This window comes from Glycine max, chromosome 6 (assembly GCF_000004515.6).
Source record: "Glycine max cultivar Williams 82 chromosome 6, Glycine_max_v4.0, whole genome shotgun sequence".
NCBI classification, from domain to species: Eukaryota; Viridiplantae; Streptophyta; class Magnoliopsida; order Fabales; family Fabaceae; genus Glycine; species Glycine max.
In genome coordinates, this window is record NC_038242.2 from 11563891 (window position 1) to 11577349 (window position 13459).

The following is a 13459-nucleotide window of genomic DNA, read 5'->3' on the forward strand; positions in this document are numbered from 1 at the left end:
ATTCCCTTTTTCTCCCTCACTCTCAAATCTAGCCGTTACCAAAAAACAAACAGCTTTTTTTTTTTTTTTGGTTTTGGCTTGAGCTTAATCTGAAGTTGGATTTCTGGGTTTTGCTTCCCTCGTCTAAATTCGGAGTCTTTGATCTTCGTTACTTGTTTCCCCCAGCTCAATTTCACATGGATGTTTAGTATTCCAAAAAAATGCGAGTGCTATTTTCAAGCATGAGAGTTTTTCTTCTTCTTGTGTGGTTGTTGGAGCTGGTTTGTGTTTCGGTGACCGCCGTGAACCCTTCTCTGAACGACGACGTTTTGGGGCTTATAGTGTTCAAAGCTGACATACGAGATCCGAAGGGGAAGCTCGCTTCTTGGAACGAGGACGATGAGAGCGCGTGTGGTGGTAGTTGGGTTGGGGTGAAGTGCAACCCTAGATCCAATAGAGTGGTGGAGGTTAACCTTGATGGGTTCTCGCTCTCTGGGAGAATAGGTAGAGGGTTGCAAAGGTTGCAGTTTCTAAGAAAGCTTTCACTGGCGAATAATAACCTCACTGGTGGGATAAACCCCAACATTGCTCGGATTGATAACCTTAGGGTCATTGACTTGAGTGGGAATAGTCTCTCAGGGGAGGTTTCTGATGATGTTTTCCGACAATGTGGGTCTCTCAGGACTGTTTCCTTGGCCAGGAACAGGTTTTCTGGGAGCATTCCCTCTACTTTGGGGGCATGTTCTGCTCTTGCTTCTATCGACCTTTCTAATAACCAGTTTTCTGGTTCTGTTCCCTCCGGGGTTTGGTCCTTGAGTGCTCTCAGGTCTCTGGATTTGTCTGATAACTTGTTGGAGGGTGAGATTCCTAAGGGGGTTGAGGCGATGAAGAATTTGAGGAGTGTTAGTATGACGAGGAATCGGTTGACCGGGAATGTTCCTTTTGGGTTTGGGAGTTGTTTGCTATTGAGGTCTATTGATTTAGGGGATAATTCTTTTTCTGGGAGTATTCCTGGTGATCTTAAGGAACTTACATTGTGTGGTTATCTTAGCTTGCGTGGGAATGCTTTCTCGAGGGAGGTTCCTGAGTGGATTGGGGAGATGAGAGGGCTTGAGACGTTGGACCTTTCGAACAATGGGTTTACCGGTCAGGTGCCGAGCTCTATTGGAAATCTTCAGTTGCTGAAGATGTTAAATTTTTCTGGAAATGGTCTCACTGGTAGTCTGCCGGAGTCTATTGTGAATTGCACAAAACTTTCGGTGTTGGATGTCAGCCGGAATTCGATGTCCGGGTGGCTTCCGTTGTGGGTTTTCAAGTCAGATTTGGACAAGGGTTTGATGTCAGAAAATGTACAGAGTGGGAGCAAGAAAAGCCCTTTGTTTGCCTTGGCTGAAGTCGCGTTTCAAAGTCTTCAGGTTTTGGATTTGTCTCACAATGCGTTTTCTGGCGAAATCACATCTGCAGTTGGAGGTTTAAGCAGCTTGCAGGTTTTGAATTTAGCAAACAACTCTCTCGGAGGTCCTATTCCAGCTGCCATTGGTGAATTGAAAACATGTTCAAGTCTTGATTTGAGCTATAATAAGCTGAATGGAAGCATACCTTGGGAAATAGGAAGAGCTGTGTCCTTGAAAGAACTGGTATTGGAAAAGAACTTCCTAAATGGGAAAATTCCATCGTCAATTGAGAACTGCTCTTTGCTAACAACTTTGTAAGTTCCTTTTCCCTGTCCCATCTTTCATTTTGGCGTTTTATACATGTGCTTGTATTTACAGTAGATATATAAATGTTGCTCTCACAATAATTTTAAAGTTTCATCAGACGGATTTGGCTAATCTGCATGCTGTGTATATTTGGTGAAAAGGTGTTTAACTCACTTTAATATACTCTTTGATGCATTTAACAAAAGCCAGCCTGCTTGTTCATTGTTCATATGCCATTGATGGAAACTTTTCTTTGTATTATAATTTATTCCATGTTCTATTGAGATGCGTTGGTTGCTTATCTTAATACATAAACACATAACACATTCAAGACATTTGAAACTCTTGGCTTTGATTTAGTCTAGCATGTAGTTTTGGTATTTTGGCATAAACATGCACAATGCAATACTTATTTATTTAGCAGCAACAACTTGGTTAAGTTCATTTATACTTTTAAGTTCTAAACTTCTATATATCCTACAAAATAGAAAAAGCAAAGAGGTTGAAGAAAAGATGTCAATAATTCATCTTGGGGAATGAATGGTGACAGTGACATGAATTTATTTTTATTATATTTTTTCTTGGTACTTAAATATCTGTTATTATTATGTGGCTTTGATGTTTATGGCATAGCAGTTTCATGCATTGTTTTTTTCAGTAGGAGCTATTATGTAGGTTTTGTAGTCCTGAGGTACATTTTAAAAATTCACACAGTAAGATGGTGAGATCCAACTGCTCCTTTTTTATTATTGCTCTGACTTACCTGGTTTTGCTTTGTTTTCTTTACCCCTTTCTCTTTGGTACATTCTGTAGGATTCTGTCCCAGAACAAGCTGAGTGGTCCAATACCTGCAGCAGTTGCAAAACTTACTAACCTGCGAACTGTGGATGTATCGTTTAACAGTCTCACTGGAAACCTTCCTAAGCAATTGGCCAACCTTGCCAATCTTCTTACCTTCAATTTATCTCACAACAACCTTCAGGGTGAGCTGCCGGCTGGTGGTTTTTTCAACACCATTTCGCCTTCCTCTGTTTCTGGCAATCCATCTCTTTGTGGCGCTGCAGTAAACAAATCATGCCCTGCTGTCCTCCCAAAGCCTATTGTTCTAAATCCCAACACCTCTACTGACACTGGTCCGGGTTCATTGCCTCCAAATTTGGGTCATAAAAGAATCATTCTCAGCATTTCTGCACTCATTGCCATTGGTGCAGCTGCTGTCATTGTAATTGGTGTTATTAGCATCACTGTTCTCAATCTCCGTGTTCGCTCCTCTACACCTCGTGATGCAGCTGCCCTCACATTTTCTGCAGGGGACGAATTCAGCCGTTCCCCGACTACAGATGCTAACTCTGGCAAGCTTGTCATGTTTTCGGGTGAGCCTGATTTCAGTTCTGGTGCGCATGCTTTGCTTAATAAGGATTGTGAGCTTGGGCGTGGAGGATTTGGAGCAGTGTACCAAACTGTTCTTAGAGATGGACATTCAGTTGCTATAAAGAAGCTCACTGTGTCAAGCCTTGTCAAGTCTCAAGAAGATTTTGAAAGAGAAGTGAAGAAATTAGGAAAAATCAGACACCAAAACCTCGTGGAACTCGAGGGTTATTATTGGACTACATCGCTGCAGCTGCTCATATACGAGTATGTCTCCGGTGGTAGTCTGTATAAGCATCTCCATGAAGGATCTGGTGGGAACTTCCTCTCATGGAATGAGAGGTTTAATGTGATTCTCGGAACAGCGAAGGCCTTGGCACACTTGCACCATTCCAACATTATTCACTATAACATTAAGTCAACCAATGTCCTTCTTGATAGTTACGGTGAACCAAAAGTAGGGGACTTTGGCCTAGCAAGACTGTTGCCAATGCTTGATCGATACGTTTTGAGCAGCAAAATTCAGAGCGCACTCGGCTACATGGCGCCAGAGTTTGCCTGCAAGACGGTGAAAATCACCGAGAAATGCGATGTATATGGGTTTGGTGTCTTGGTCTTGGAGATCGTCACAGGGAAGAGGCCAGTCGAATACATGGAGGATGATGTGGTGGTACTATGCGACATGGTGAGAGGGGCTTTGGAAGAAGGCAGGGTGGAGGAGTGCATTGATGAGAGGCTCCAAGGGAAGTTCCCAGCAGAAGAAGCTATTCCTGTCATGAAACTAGGCTTAATATGTACTTCTCAAGTGCCATCTAACAGGCCTGACATGGGAGAGGTAGTTAACATATTGGAGCTGATAAGATGTCCCTCGGAAGGACAAGAAGAATTGGCATGAATTAACTTGCGATTTTCTTAATTAGGAGGATAGACAATGGGATGTCCGGGGAAGAAGAATCCGGCTTTATTTATTAGAAAAGCGAGGAATTATTTTGTTGCAAAATGTTTACTTTTTCATTGTAATTTTCTTCCTTGTTAGTTAGTCTCTAGTTGTTGTTTGTTTTTAAGATTTCTCTTATGTTATGCTACTACACCTAGGATGCCGGATTCCTTTTCACCGGGTTTCGTTTTGGACCCCCCTTGAAAATTGTTGCTCAAATACTGATCTTTCATGTTCTAGTTTGTTTGTTTTGGTGTCGCACTTATTGTTTCGGACTGCTTTTTGCTTTTCTATATGTTTGAGAATGACCATATATTTTTTTGTCCGTACGCCTTTGGTATGAGGCTTATACAAAGAGGAAAGAGCGCAAACTCTAGCACTAGTACGCATATGGTATCATTTTGTGATGCCTTTTTATTCCCCTTGAGGAGGGAAATTTTGGGAAAAGTTAATGGCCTCTAATAATTTTAGTTATGATAGTGTTGTTTAGGTCCATGTTGTGTATGATTGAATTCAAGAGGTCAACTTGCCCAAGAGATCATACGTAATGTTATGGAAGGGAAAATGGAATCAACATTGTATTGTCTCTAGTTTAAAAATTGATCTTGCACTGATTTCGTGCTGGAATGATGTGGTTGTTGGGCTTAAAATGAATTTGACAGATACAACTGACTAGATGTTTCTATTTATAAAAAAAACTATGGAATAAAATAAAGTGCCAATTTAGAAGTCAAAAGTGATTTAAGAGCAGCCTTGGGACTTCCTAGATTCTTAGAACTAATTTTAAAGAAAAAAATATTTATTTAAAATCTAATGAGCAATGCATATAATGGAATGCCAGCATTGCATTTTGCATATAATGGAATGGGAAGAAGAAAAGGTCATAGGGAAAAAAGTGGGTGTATGCAGAGAGCACGCTTAAAGATCACGACGACAATAGTAAATCTCTCTTGTTGGATTAAAGAATATTACCCGATATGATGCTGTCGGAATAGAAGCTCTCTTTTCGGTGTTATATTACTTCCCATGTTCGTTGCTTTTTCTTTTTCTTTTTTGAATTCCTTACTTCCTAGCTCTCGTACTGAGCTTTTCATTTAGTTTTTTTTTATATTATTATTATTATTATTGTGATTTTGAATATATTTGAATGTCCAATTTACTTTATTTACTCACTCAATATTTTATAGTAGATTACATAATTTAGTAGTTGACAAATAATTGTAAACTAAGGTACTATGATGATTGCCTTAAATCACACTCAAAAATAGTACCTTATCAGAATAAAATAATGAAAATAATCTGTAAAAAATAATAATAAGGATGACAGGAGATTTTTAAAACTTACCCCCCTGGATTTTTAGCTTGAAGCTAATACAGTAATATCTCTAGCATATTTGATTTTTAGCTTGAAGCTAATACAGTAATATCTCTAATTCTCTGTTGTTCCTATATTATTTCCCCTATTTCATATTTATTGCCACTGGATTCTTGCCAACGATTTTACCACGATGAATTCAATACCTGATTTGACATGGTTTGTTCTTTTCCTCTATTTAGGCCGACTAGCTAGGCTTGTTCCAAATCAAGTGATTTATTGAAAGAATGAGAAAAAGGTGTCACTGGAATTTTTATTTTTTTTTCAAAGCAATCGTAATTAAGGATTTTTGGTTTTTGCATGGATTTTTTTAAGTATCCTTATAAGTTTTGATTTTTTAAAATTGATTATAAGATTATTTTTCAATTTAGGATTTAATCGTATTATTATCTCTTTTTAAGAATGTATTTTACAAGAATCAAATCAAATTTTTCTCGCAAGCTATACTGTCAACTAAACTATATTAATTTGGATATGATAATATAAGTTTGGGTTAAGTGGTCTATACTCATGTCCTTTACCATATCACAAGGCTATCGACGGTAAAAAAAAAAAAAAAAAAAACACGTATACACACTTCTCTAGGCTTCTGGGGCATATTCTATTGTCCATTCTTCCCCTCAAAACAAGAAAAGGAAAAGGCGAGAGAAAAGAATGAATCGAAGAAGCCTTTACGGGTAGGATAACCATGTGCATATGTAGGAAGCAGTGACTTGTCCCTATTTTACTAATGCAGTATAAATTAACAAAAATGGTGTTGGGCCCAATGGAACCTAGTGCATTGGCTTTCTCACCGTCAGCAATTAAGCACATGATGGACCATTCATTTATTTCACTATTACCACATGGAATATCCCAGGGGATCATGGGAGGGAATTCTATACTTCACATAATTTTATTTTATTTTTGTTTACGTACCTTATATTATCTTTGGTTCTATTTATAAAAAATAAGTTATAATATAAATAAAATTGGATGCAGTATAATGTTTGAGCGCAACAATTTCATTTTACAAAATGCAGAAAACGGTATTTTATGAATCTTTTACTAAAGAGAGAATGAATCTCAAAATAAAAACTGAATTTTTAAACAACACTTTTCATTCTTTATTCACTGTCACTTTATATTTGCACTACACATGACCTTCTTTGTTTTTATTTACAAAGCATTTTTCATAAAAAATAATAATTTCAAGGGATTTTGATTATGCAAATTCTCGTGATCATGCTTCTTTGCCCACAAAATTTACTTGAAAGTTAGGCGGTATAAACAAAACGGCACTAGACAACTTATAGTAGTGGTAAATACTGTACTCCTTTCTTCTATTTTTCTGGGGACAAGGTAATTTAGGCTTTGACTGCAGTTCCCATAACAATGACTCGCGTAGGTTTTTGAAAATGATACAAATATGTGTATATTTTACTACTATCATCCAAGACTTGCAATGCTCGAGCCAGAACAAGCTCCAGCTTATAAAGAACCCACCAAAGTATTGAGATTCCAAAACACATGGACTAGTAAAGTACTACTACCTCAATATGATACATCAGTTGTTTAGTAAAAACCTTATATTGACATCTACATCGTCTGGTTTGGGAGTGACGATTTGGCACTTTAAAGTAAAAATAAATAAAAACCAACATTACAGTATAATAATTTTATTTTAGTGAATATTGATCTATGTTGTTCATTTTCTTGGATGTAAATGCTGCAGCCGAAACTTGCATAAGCCAGAACTGTAGCAAAGTTCTGGACAAAGAGGAAATGTAACTTATGTACTAATAATATATTATTTTCTCATTCCTTTTGTTTTTTCATCTGCTAAACTTTTTTATATTGACTTCATTGAATAACTTGTAGTTATTCTTTATTAACAAACAAAAATAATTTTTATGTATAATAATAATAGAAATATAAAAAGAAGAATGTAAAAAAAAAAAAGATGATACTAATATTCTAAAATATAACATTAATCATTAATGAAGTAGAGAAAGAAGTTGAATGCTAACATTGTTTATGGGTATAACAATTTCTGATAAAAGATATAAGTTTGGTAAGATGATTAATTAAAAAAAGAAGAAAATGAGTAAAAGATTGTGGGTTTGATATTTCTAGTGATAAAAACTAATAATTAATATTTATTAATAAAAAATTAAAAAAAATAATTTCTCATTGTCTTGGGATCTTATGTTAGCGATTAACATAGAACCCAGTAGCAAGATTGTTTGTTTGGGTGTTTTTTTTTTTGCACTTCAAGAATTGTTTCTTCATTTCCATATTACTTCTGAAATGATAATTTCAGAAGCATCATTTGGGAAGCAATCGTCTGTTTGTTTTGTTTATATGTCACTGTCCATGTAGAGTGCCATTCTTTTCTTTTTGGTCCTTGATGCAATATGAAGGGGAAAAAAACCAGGCGTCAATGTTACATTGAACTTCCCCGAAGGTGGATGTCTACACAAAAATGTGGATGCACCAAATGACTAAATAATTGAGAATAGGATGGATACACTACAATTAAAAAAATTAGAATGTGGCTGAATGTTTTATTTTTTTCCCAAATCCAATCCTCAATTCTTGAAACTCTATAAATGTAGGCCCGATCCTGAACGTCATGCAGAGGTACCATGATACTGGATCTACGACTAAAAGACATCTGTTTTTTTTTTTAAAAATAAATTATAGTTTTATAACATTTTTTTATATTATTGTATGTTATTTTTATAAATAAATTGAAGTCATTATTTTATTGTATGTCTTTTTTTATTCAAATTAAAATATAACATGTCAGTAAAAAGTATCACTCTTTTAATTAATTTTTTTAACATGTTAAGTCATAGAATCATATTGATTAAATTTTTAGGTTTATGATATGAGTATTGAAGAAACATAAACAAATAAACAAAGACTACAATAATAAAGGAAATAAAATTAAGATTAGTATAGTAATAAAGAATAATAAAATATATATAAGGTTTAATATGAAATGAGATTTTGTCAATAATAAATGATAATGATACAATTAAAAAATTTTCTTTGAGAGACCAAATATGAAAAATAAATAAATAAAATAAAAAATATAATTAATATTTTCAAAATATATAAATAAATTAAATTTTTAAAATGAGATGAATTTTATGTGAGTTTATTTAAATTTGATAAAATTTTATGAGAGTGTGAATTAATTTCAAAAAATATAATATTTCCTCTTTTAAATTAGATGTTTTCTGTCTTCTTTGGGGACCTGATCGAGAGACTTAAACTCGTCTACCGCTGTGTCTCTTTGTCATGCTTACTTTATAATTTATATATTGATATTTATATTGTGTAATTTTTGTAAAGATGTAAATTAAATATTAGACAATAGTGTGTTTGTAAAAACAAAATATACGATAGCTTAAGAGTAATTTAAATAAAAAAATTATGATATGTCTTTTTTATATTTGTTAAAATCATGATTGTTTAGTGAATTAAAATATATATTAATAAGTTTAAATATTTAAATATAAAAAAATCTTATTTAATATTTCGTCAAGCATCTATAAAATCTCAACAACGACCTGTCAAAGACATAGAAGGATAACATGCTCTAGAGATTCTAGAGCTTCCTTACACATAGGAGGATAGCTTGCTCTAGAATTATCTACCACTAGTTCTCTTTTAAATTCGTTAGCTTATCAAACTTAATCTATAGAGGAATAACTTAATCATATGAATAACTTAATCTATAGAGGAACTTTAGCTTATCAAATTGAAGATATTTGACTACTACTTCTATACATGTTCTTGGCAATATGATCAATTATATTAACAGAATATATACTCGATCTTGTGAGAGGCCAACAGAGCTTATCCTGACCCTGAGACCAACCAATACAAGTTTGAAGAACTTTAGTTTAAAGGGGTGGAGATATCAAATTCCTAACTTGTAATAAATTCCAGCTATGATTATTTAGACACTTCAAAAAAATAAACAAATAGAAGCTATGATTGTTTAGGGCCTTCAATCAAGCAATTCAACTTAACATGTATTTGTGCCTATACCTTGTTTGTGTAGAAACTTATACTTTTTCGTTCTTCATATTTTATATTTTATTGAATGTAATAGCATATATAAAGAAGATTTAAAGACTTGATAATGAAATGAAGCGAGCTAGGAAACTATTTATTAGTGAAACTTATGTAATTTAGTTTGGGAAGTAGGACGAAATTAAATTCAACCAATATTTTTAATGTATTATATTAAAAAAATTTAAAATAACAGTATTATTTAATTTTTACCACTTTAATCTTGTTGAATTATTAAACCTTGAACTAATATGTTTATCAGTCTAATGATCGATTAGATTTTCCAAACACTGTTAAAAAGATGCATTATAACTGTAAAGTTACATGTACTGATTCTGATTTTGTAATTTACAAAATAATTCTTTGTTAAAAAAATGCTACGTTTTAATTCACAGCCAATCAGATTTTGTAAAATTATCTTTGCTCTGACAACCAATCAGATTATGGACCACTTTGTTTAAAGTTTTAAAAACAAATTTTAAAGAAATATTAAAAAATACTTTTTTAAGAAGTAAATATAATTTTTTTATTAAAAATAAGCTTAAACAAATAGATGATATGTACAAGAACAATAACCAGTACTACAATATCTCTTAGGGTTAAATAGAATGAAAAACGGTTAATTTTATATAGTATTTAAATTAAATAAAAAAACTACTTTTGAACAGTTTTATTTTGGCCGATTGCAAAACTAATAATCAATTTCTCTGAATTTTTAGCAATGTATTGTAACGATTGGTATAATTTTTGCAAAAAATCCTACTTTTTTCTTTATTCCTACTTTTTTCATGCAAATCTCACTAAAAAAATTCAAGTAAATCAAATAATAAATTGATATTATTATTAAAATAATTTTTATTGATTATTATTATTAATCAATTAACATATTATAAGGAATAGAAGGAATTTTCAAAATAAACGTGATGAGTTTGAATTTTGATAAGAATGTTTAGCTACAGTAAGAACGATATATCACAATTAAACGTTATTAAACATAATTTATTAAAAGTGAGAACGATATATCACAATTAAAAAATATGAGGCTAAAATCAATTTTTTTATAAAAAAAATAGATGATAAAATATCTTAATTAAAAGATAAAAAGCTTAAAATCGTGAATTTGAAGCATAAAAAAACCAAAATTACATTTTATTCATTTTTTCTATTGGTTAAAATAACTATTGATGAATTGAAAGACCTTTATTTATATGTTTTTGTTAATTTTGATTACTAAAAATTTTCATTAATTATTTTTTTAAGAAAAAAAATGTCCATAATAAATATTGTAGTTATGTAAGTTAAAAGCGATTCGCAAAATGTAATTAAAATAGTCAGAAGAATGGCCCGTACATAGTACCAGTAAGTAACCTGACTAATTACAGACAAATGAAATACTTACTTTTAGAAGAAGAGTTGAGATAATCAAGATAAAAAAAAAAATAGTTGGAGATCATTTAATTCCCCAAAAATATAAAATTTCATCGTGTTTGTATTCAATAAACTCTCCCGTAACTGTAAATAAGTAAATTGTTTATAATAATACTTTTCTTAAAAAGAAAAGATTGATTTTAACCTTAATTATATATACTAGTTATAATTATCTCAATTAATAATTCAAATCAGAATATATATTAATCGTAAATAACTTATGTATTCTTAAAATTTAAAAAATCAGTAGAGTAAATGAATATTATCGCACAATATCTGTGTATGTGACAAAATTGTATAATATTTATATATTTATTTATTGCAACTTAAATAGAAAACTGTAAAAGTATTATCCAACGAATTAAAAATGTATTTTAATTGAATTGTATTTTTCACTGTAATATATAAAAGCTTTATCAAAAAAGATATACAAATTTTATTTTAATGATCTTTACCCATCAGAGTCTTTAATTTAATTATTAATCGGGTAAGAGATTATGATACGCGTAAAAAAGGCCAATTTTATTTGGCTGGATTTTTTTTCTTCAAATCTTTACTTGTAACTTATTTATCAATTAATCACAAATCTGTCACTCAATTTTCAGGTAAAAAATAGTCACAATTACTTTCTATATAATTTTTTAATCTCAAATAAGACAAATAAAAATTCAAGATAGATGAATAATTCCATAAAATGCACCATTTTGAATTCAAATCAAACAATACTGTGCTAAATAAAAGGTTCCACAAGTATGAAAAAAGAAAGAAAGAAAGCCTCTACATTTAAAGCTTAAGTGACAAATCAAGATTGGCAGAAGCAGCTTTGGAGGTTTCTTCTGGCATGGAATGATCATCAATTTTGGTTGCAAGAATTTCTCTGTTTCCAAGTAGGCTTGATGAATTGGTGGCAGCATTTGCAAAAAGAGAAAGTGTTCCATCATTGGCATTACCACCATTGTTTACAAGTTGGCTTGTTGAATTGGCAGCAGCATTTGGAAAAAGAGAAAGTGTTCCATCATTGGCATTACCATTCTCTTGCCTTAAACTTAGAGTTCCATCACTCTTTATAATTGGATAACAACCTTTCACAATTCCAAACCCATCAAAGATTGACGAATTCGGCATGGGCACATGATCTTGTTGTTTCAACCAAGAATGATCATACCTTGGGGTCCAAGGAAGCTTGTGAATCATGGAATCGTTTCGGACCCCAAGTGCCCTATTGAAAGATCCTCCATAAAGAGAATTTGAGTTGTAAAAACTTGGATAAGGGTAGTAAGGAAAGTGTCCAAAACCACCAACATCAAAACCTTGGCGACGTTTAGCAAGAGCACGTTCTTGTTTATGCGCATTTTGGTGTCCCCCCAAAGCTTGCGAGGTAGAAAACTCTCTCTTGCAATAGTTGCATGAGAAAGTCTTTGCTTCTAGCTTTGTATTTTCATCATCTGCACCTTTAGAGTCACAAAGAGGTGAATCAACCACCTTACTTGATGGTTGTTCTTGTTCTTGAGCCTTATTTGAAAGCTCCATGAAATCTATCACTTCCTCCTTGTTTGAATTGGAAGCCTTTTCTTGTTGTTCAGGCTTGAGACCCTTCTTCTTGCTGATTTTCATCACAAAATTGCAATGAGAGAAAAAAATTAAGACAATATGGAACTTTTGAAATTGGGAACTAGAATTATGCAAAGAGAAGGTGTGGACAAGGGTTATTTATTTTGGATCAATTTTATCGTATCTACATCAATAAATAAGAACAGAATCTCGTGTTACCGTTATTGTTTCCAATTAGTGCAGGGTAAAATATTAAAAGATCAACTAAAGATCAAGTAATATTGCCAAGTACTTCAATCACCAAAACTTCCATATTTAAACCAGAGTTGGCACGAGTGATGTTAGTAAATCACAGCTTTTATGTAGTTTGCACACGATATCAAACGCGTTAGAAGGCAAATCGGTATATTTGAAATTTATTGTACTACTAAAAATTAATTGGACGTAATAATATTTCTTCAGTAGAGAAATATCAGTTAGGGGCTAACACTATTGAAAGAAATATATGGAGACTATTTTGTTTAAGTTTATTTTTTAAAACAAGTATTTTTTAAATAAAATAAGTATTTTTATAATTTTCTGATTTGTTTGTCTAAATTATTTTTATTTAAAATAAGTGATTTTCTGTTTTTTTAATAAGCAAATCTTATTTGCTTCTTAAAAAAATACTTATATAAAAAACAATGATTGTGAAGTTGCTTTTTTAAAGTTAAAACAAAATCACCCGTAATCTTGTCTTGATGGTCTTTGTTTTTCATAAGTATCCCTCTTTCAATTTGTTTTCTCTCGTTATAAAACTCACATTGTAGACAACTTGGAATCGTGTATATTATGATTTAATTTTTAAATTAATTTATTTCCATCCCAAGTAATGCATGCAACGATTGATTAAGATGAAAAAGGAATTTATGAAGTGACTTCCACATTTACGTTTACAAATGATTATAGTTGTCTATAATTTATAAAAGAGAAAATTACATGATAATACTATTTTTTTATATTCTTACACTAATGTTTGAAAATATTATATTAATATTCTCTATATAAGAGAGG

General features: G+C 32.2%; 2 protein-coding genes across 2 annotated transcripts; one reads left to right on the forward strand and one right to left on the reverse strand.

Annotated features, from left to right (window-relative positions):
- Nucleotides 1-221: 221 nt before the first annotated feature.
- On the forward strand, nt 222-3942 carry LOC100780307 (probably inactive leucine-rich repeat receptor-like protein kinase At3g28040-like). Its single transcript, NM_001252801.1, has 2 exons — nt 222-1687; nt 2493-3942. The coding sequence occupies exons 1-2, from the start codon at nt 222-224 to the stop codon at nt 3940-3942; spliced, it is 2916 nt and encodes a 971-aa protein (NP_001239730.1).
- Nucleotides 3943-11638: 7696 nt separating this feature from the next.
- LOC102668197 (zinc finger protein 4) lies at nt 11639-12469 on the reverse strand. Its single transcript, XM_006582448.1, has one exon. The coding sequence runs from the start codon at nt 12467-12469 to the stop codon at nt 11639-11641; it is 831 nt and encodes a 276-aa protein (XP_006582511.1).
- Between the last annotated feature and the right edge of the window lie 990 nt (nt 12470-13459).

Excerpts from the sequence above, each read along its gene's own strand:
- LOC100780307 (NM_001252801.1), top strand. The coding sequence starts at position 222 with ATGAGAGTTTTTCTTCTTCTTGTGTGGTTGTTGGAGCTGGTTTGTGTT. Across the intron at positions 1,688-2,492 it reads TGCTCTTTGCTAACAACTTT|GATTCTGTCCCAGAACAAGC; the intron begins GTAAGTTCCTTT and ends TACATTCTGTAG.
- LOC102668197 (XM_006582448.1), bottom strand. The coding sequence starts at position 12,469 with ATGAAAATCAGCAAGAAGAAGGGTCTCAAGCCTGAACAACAAGAAAAG.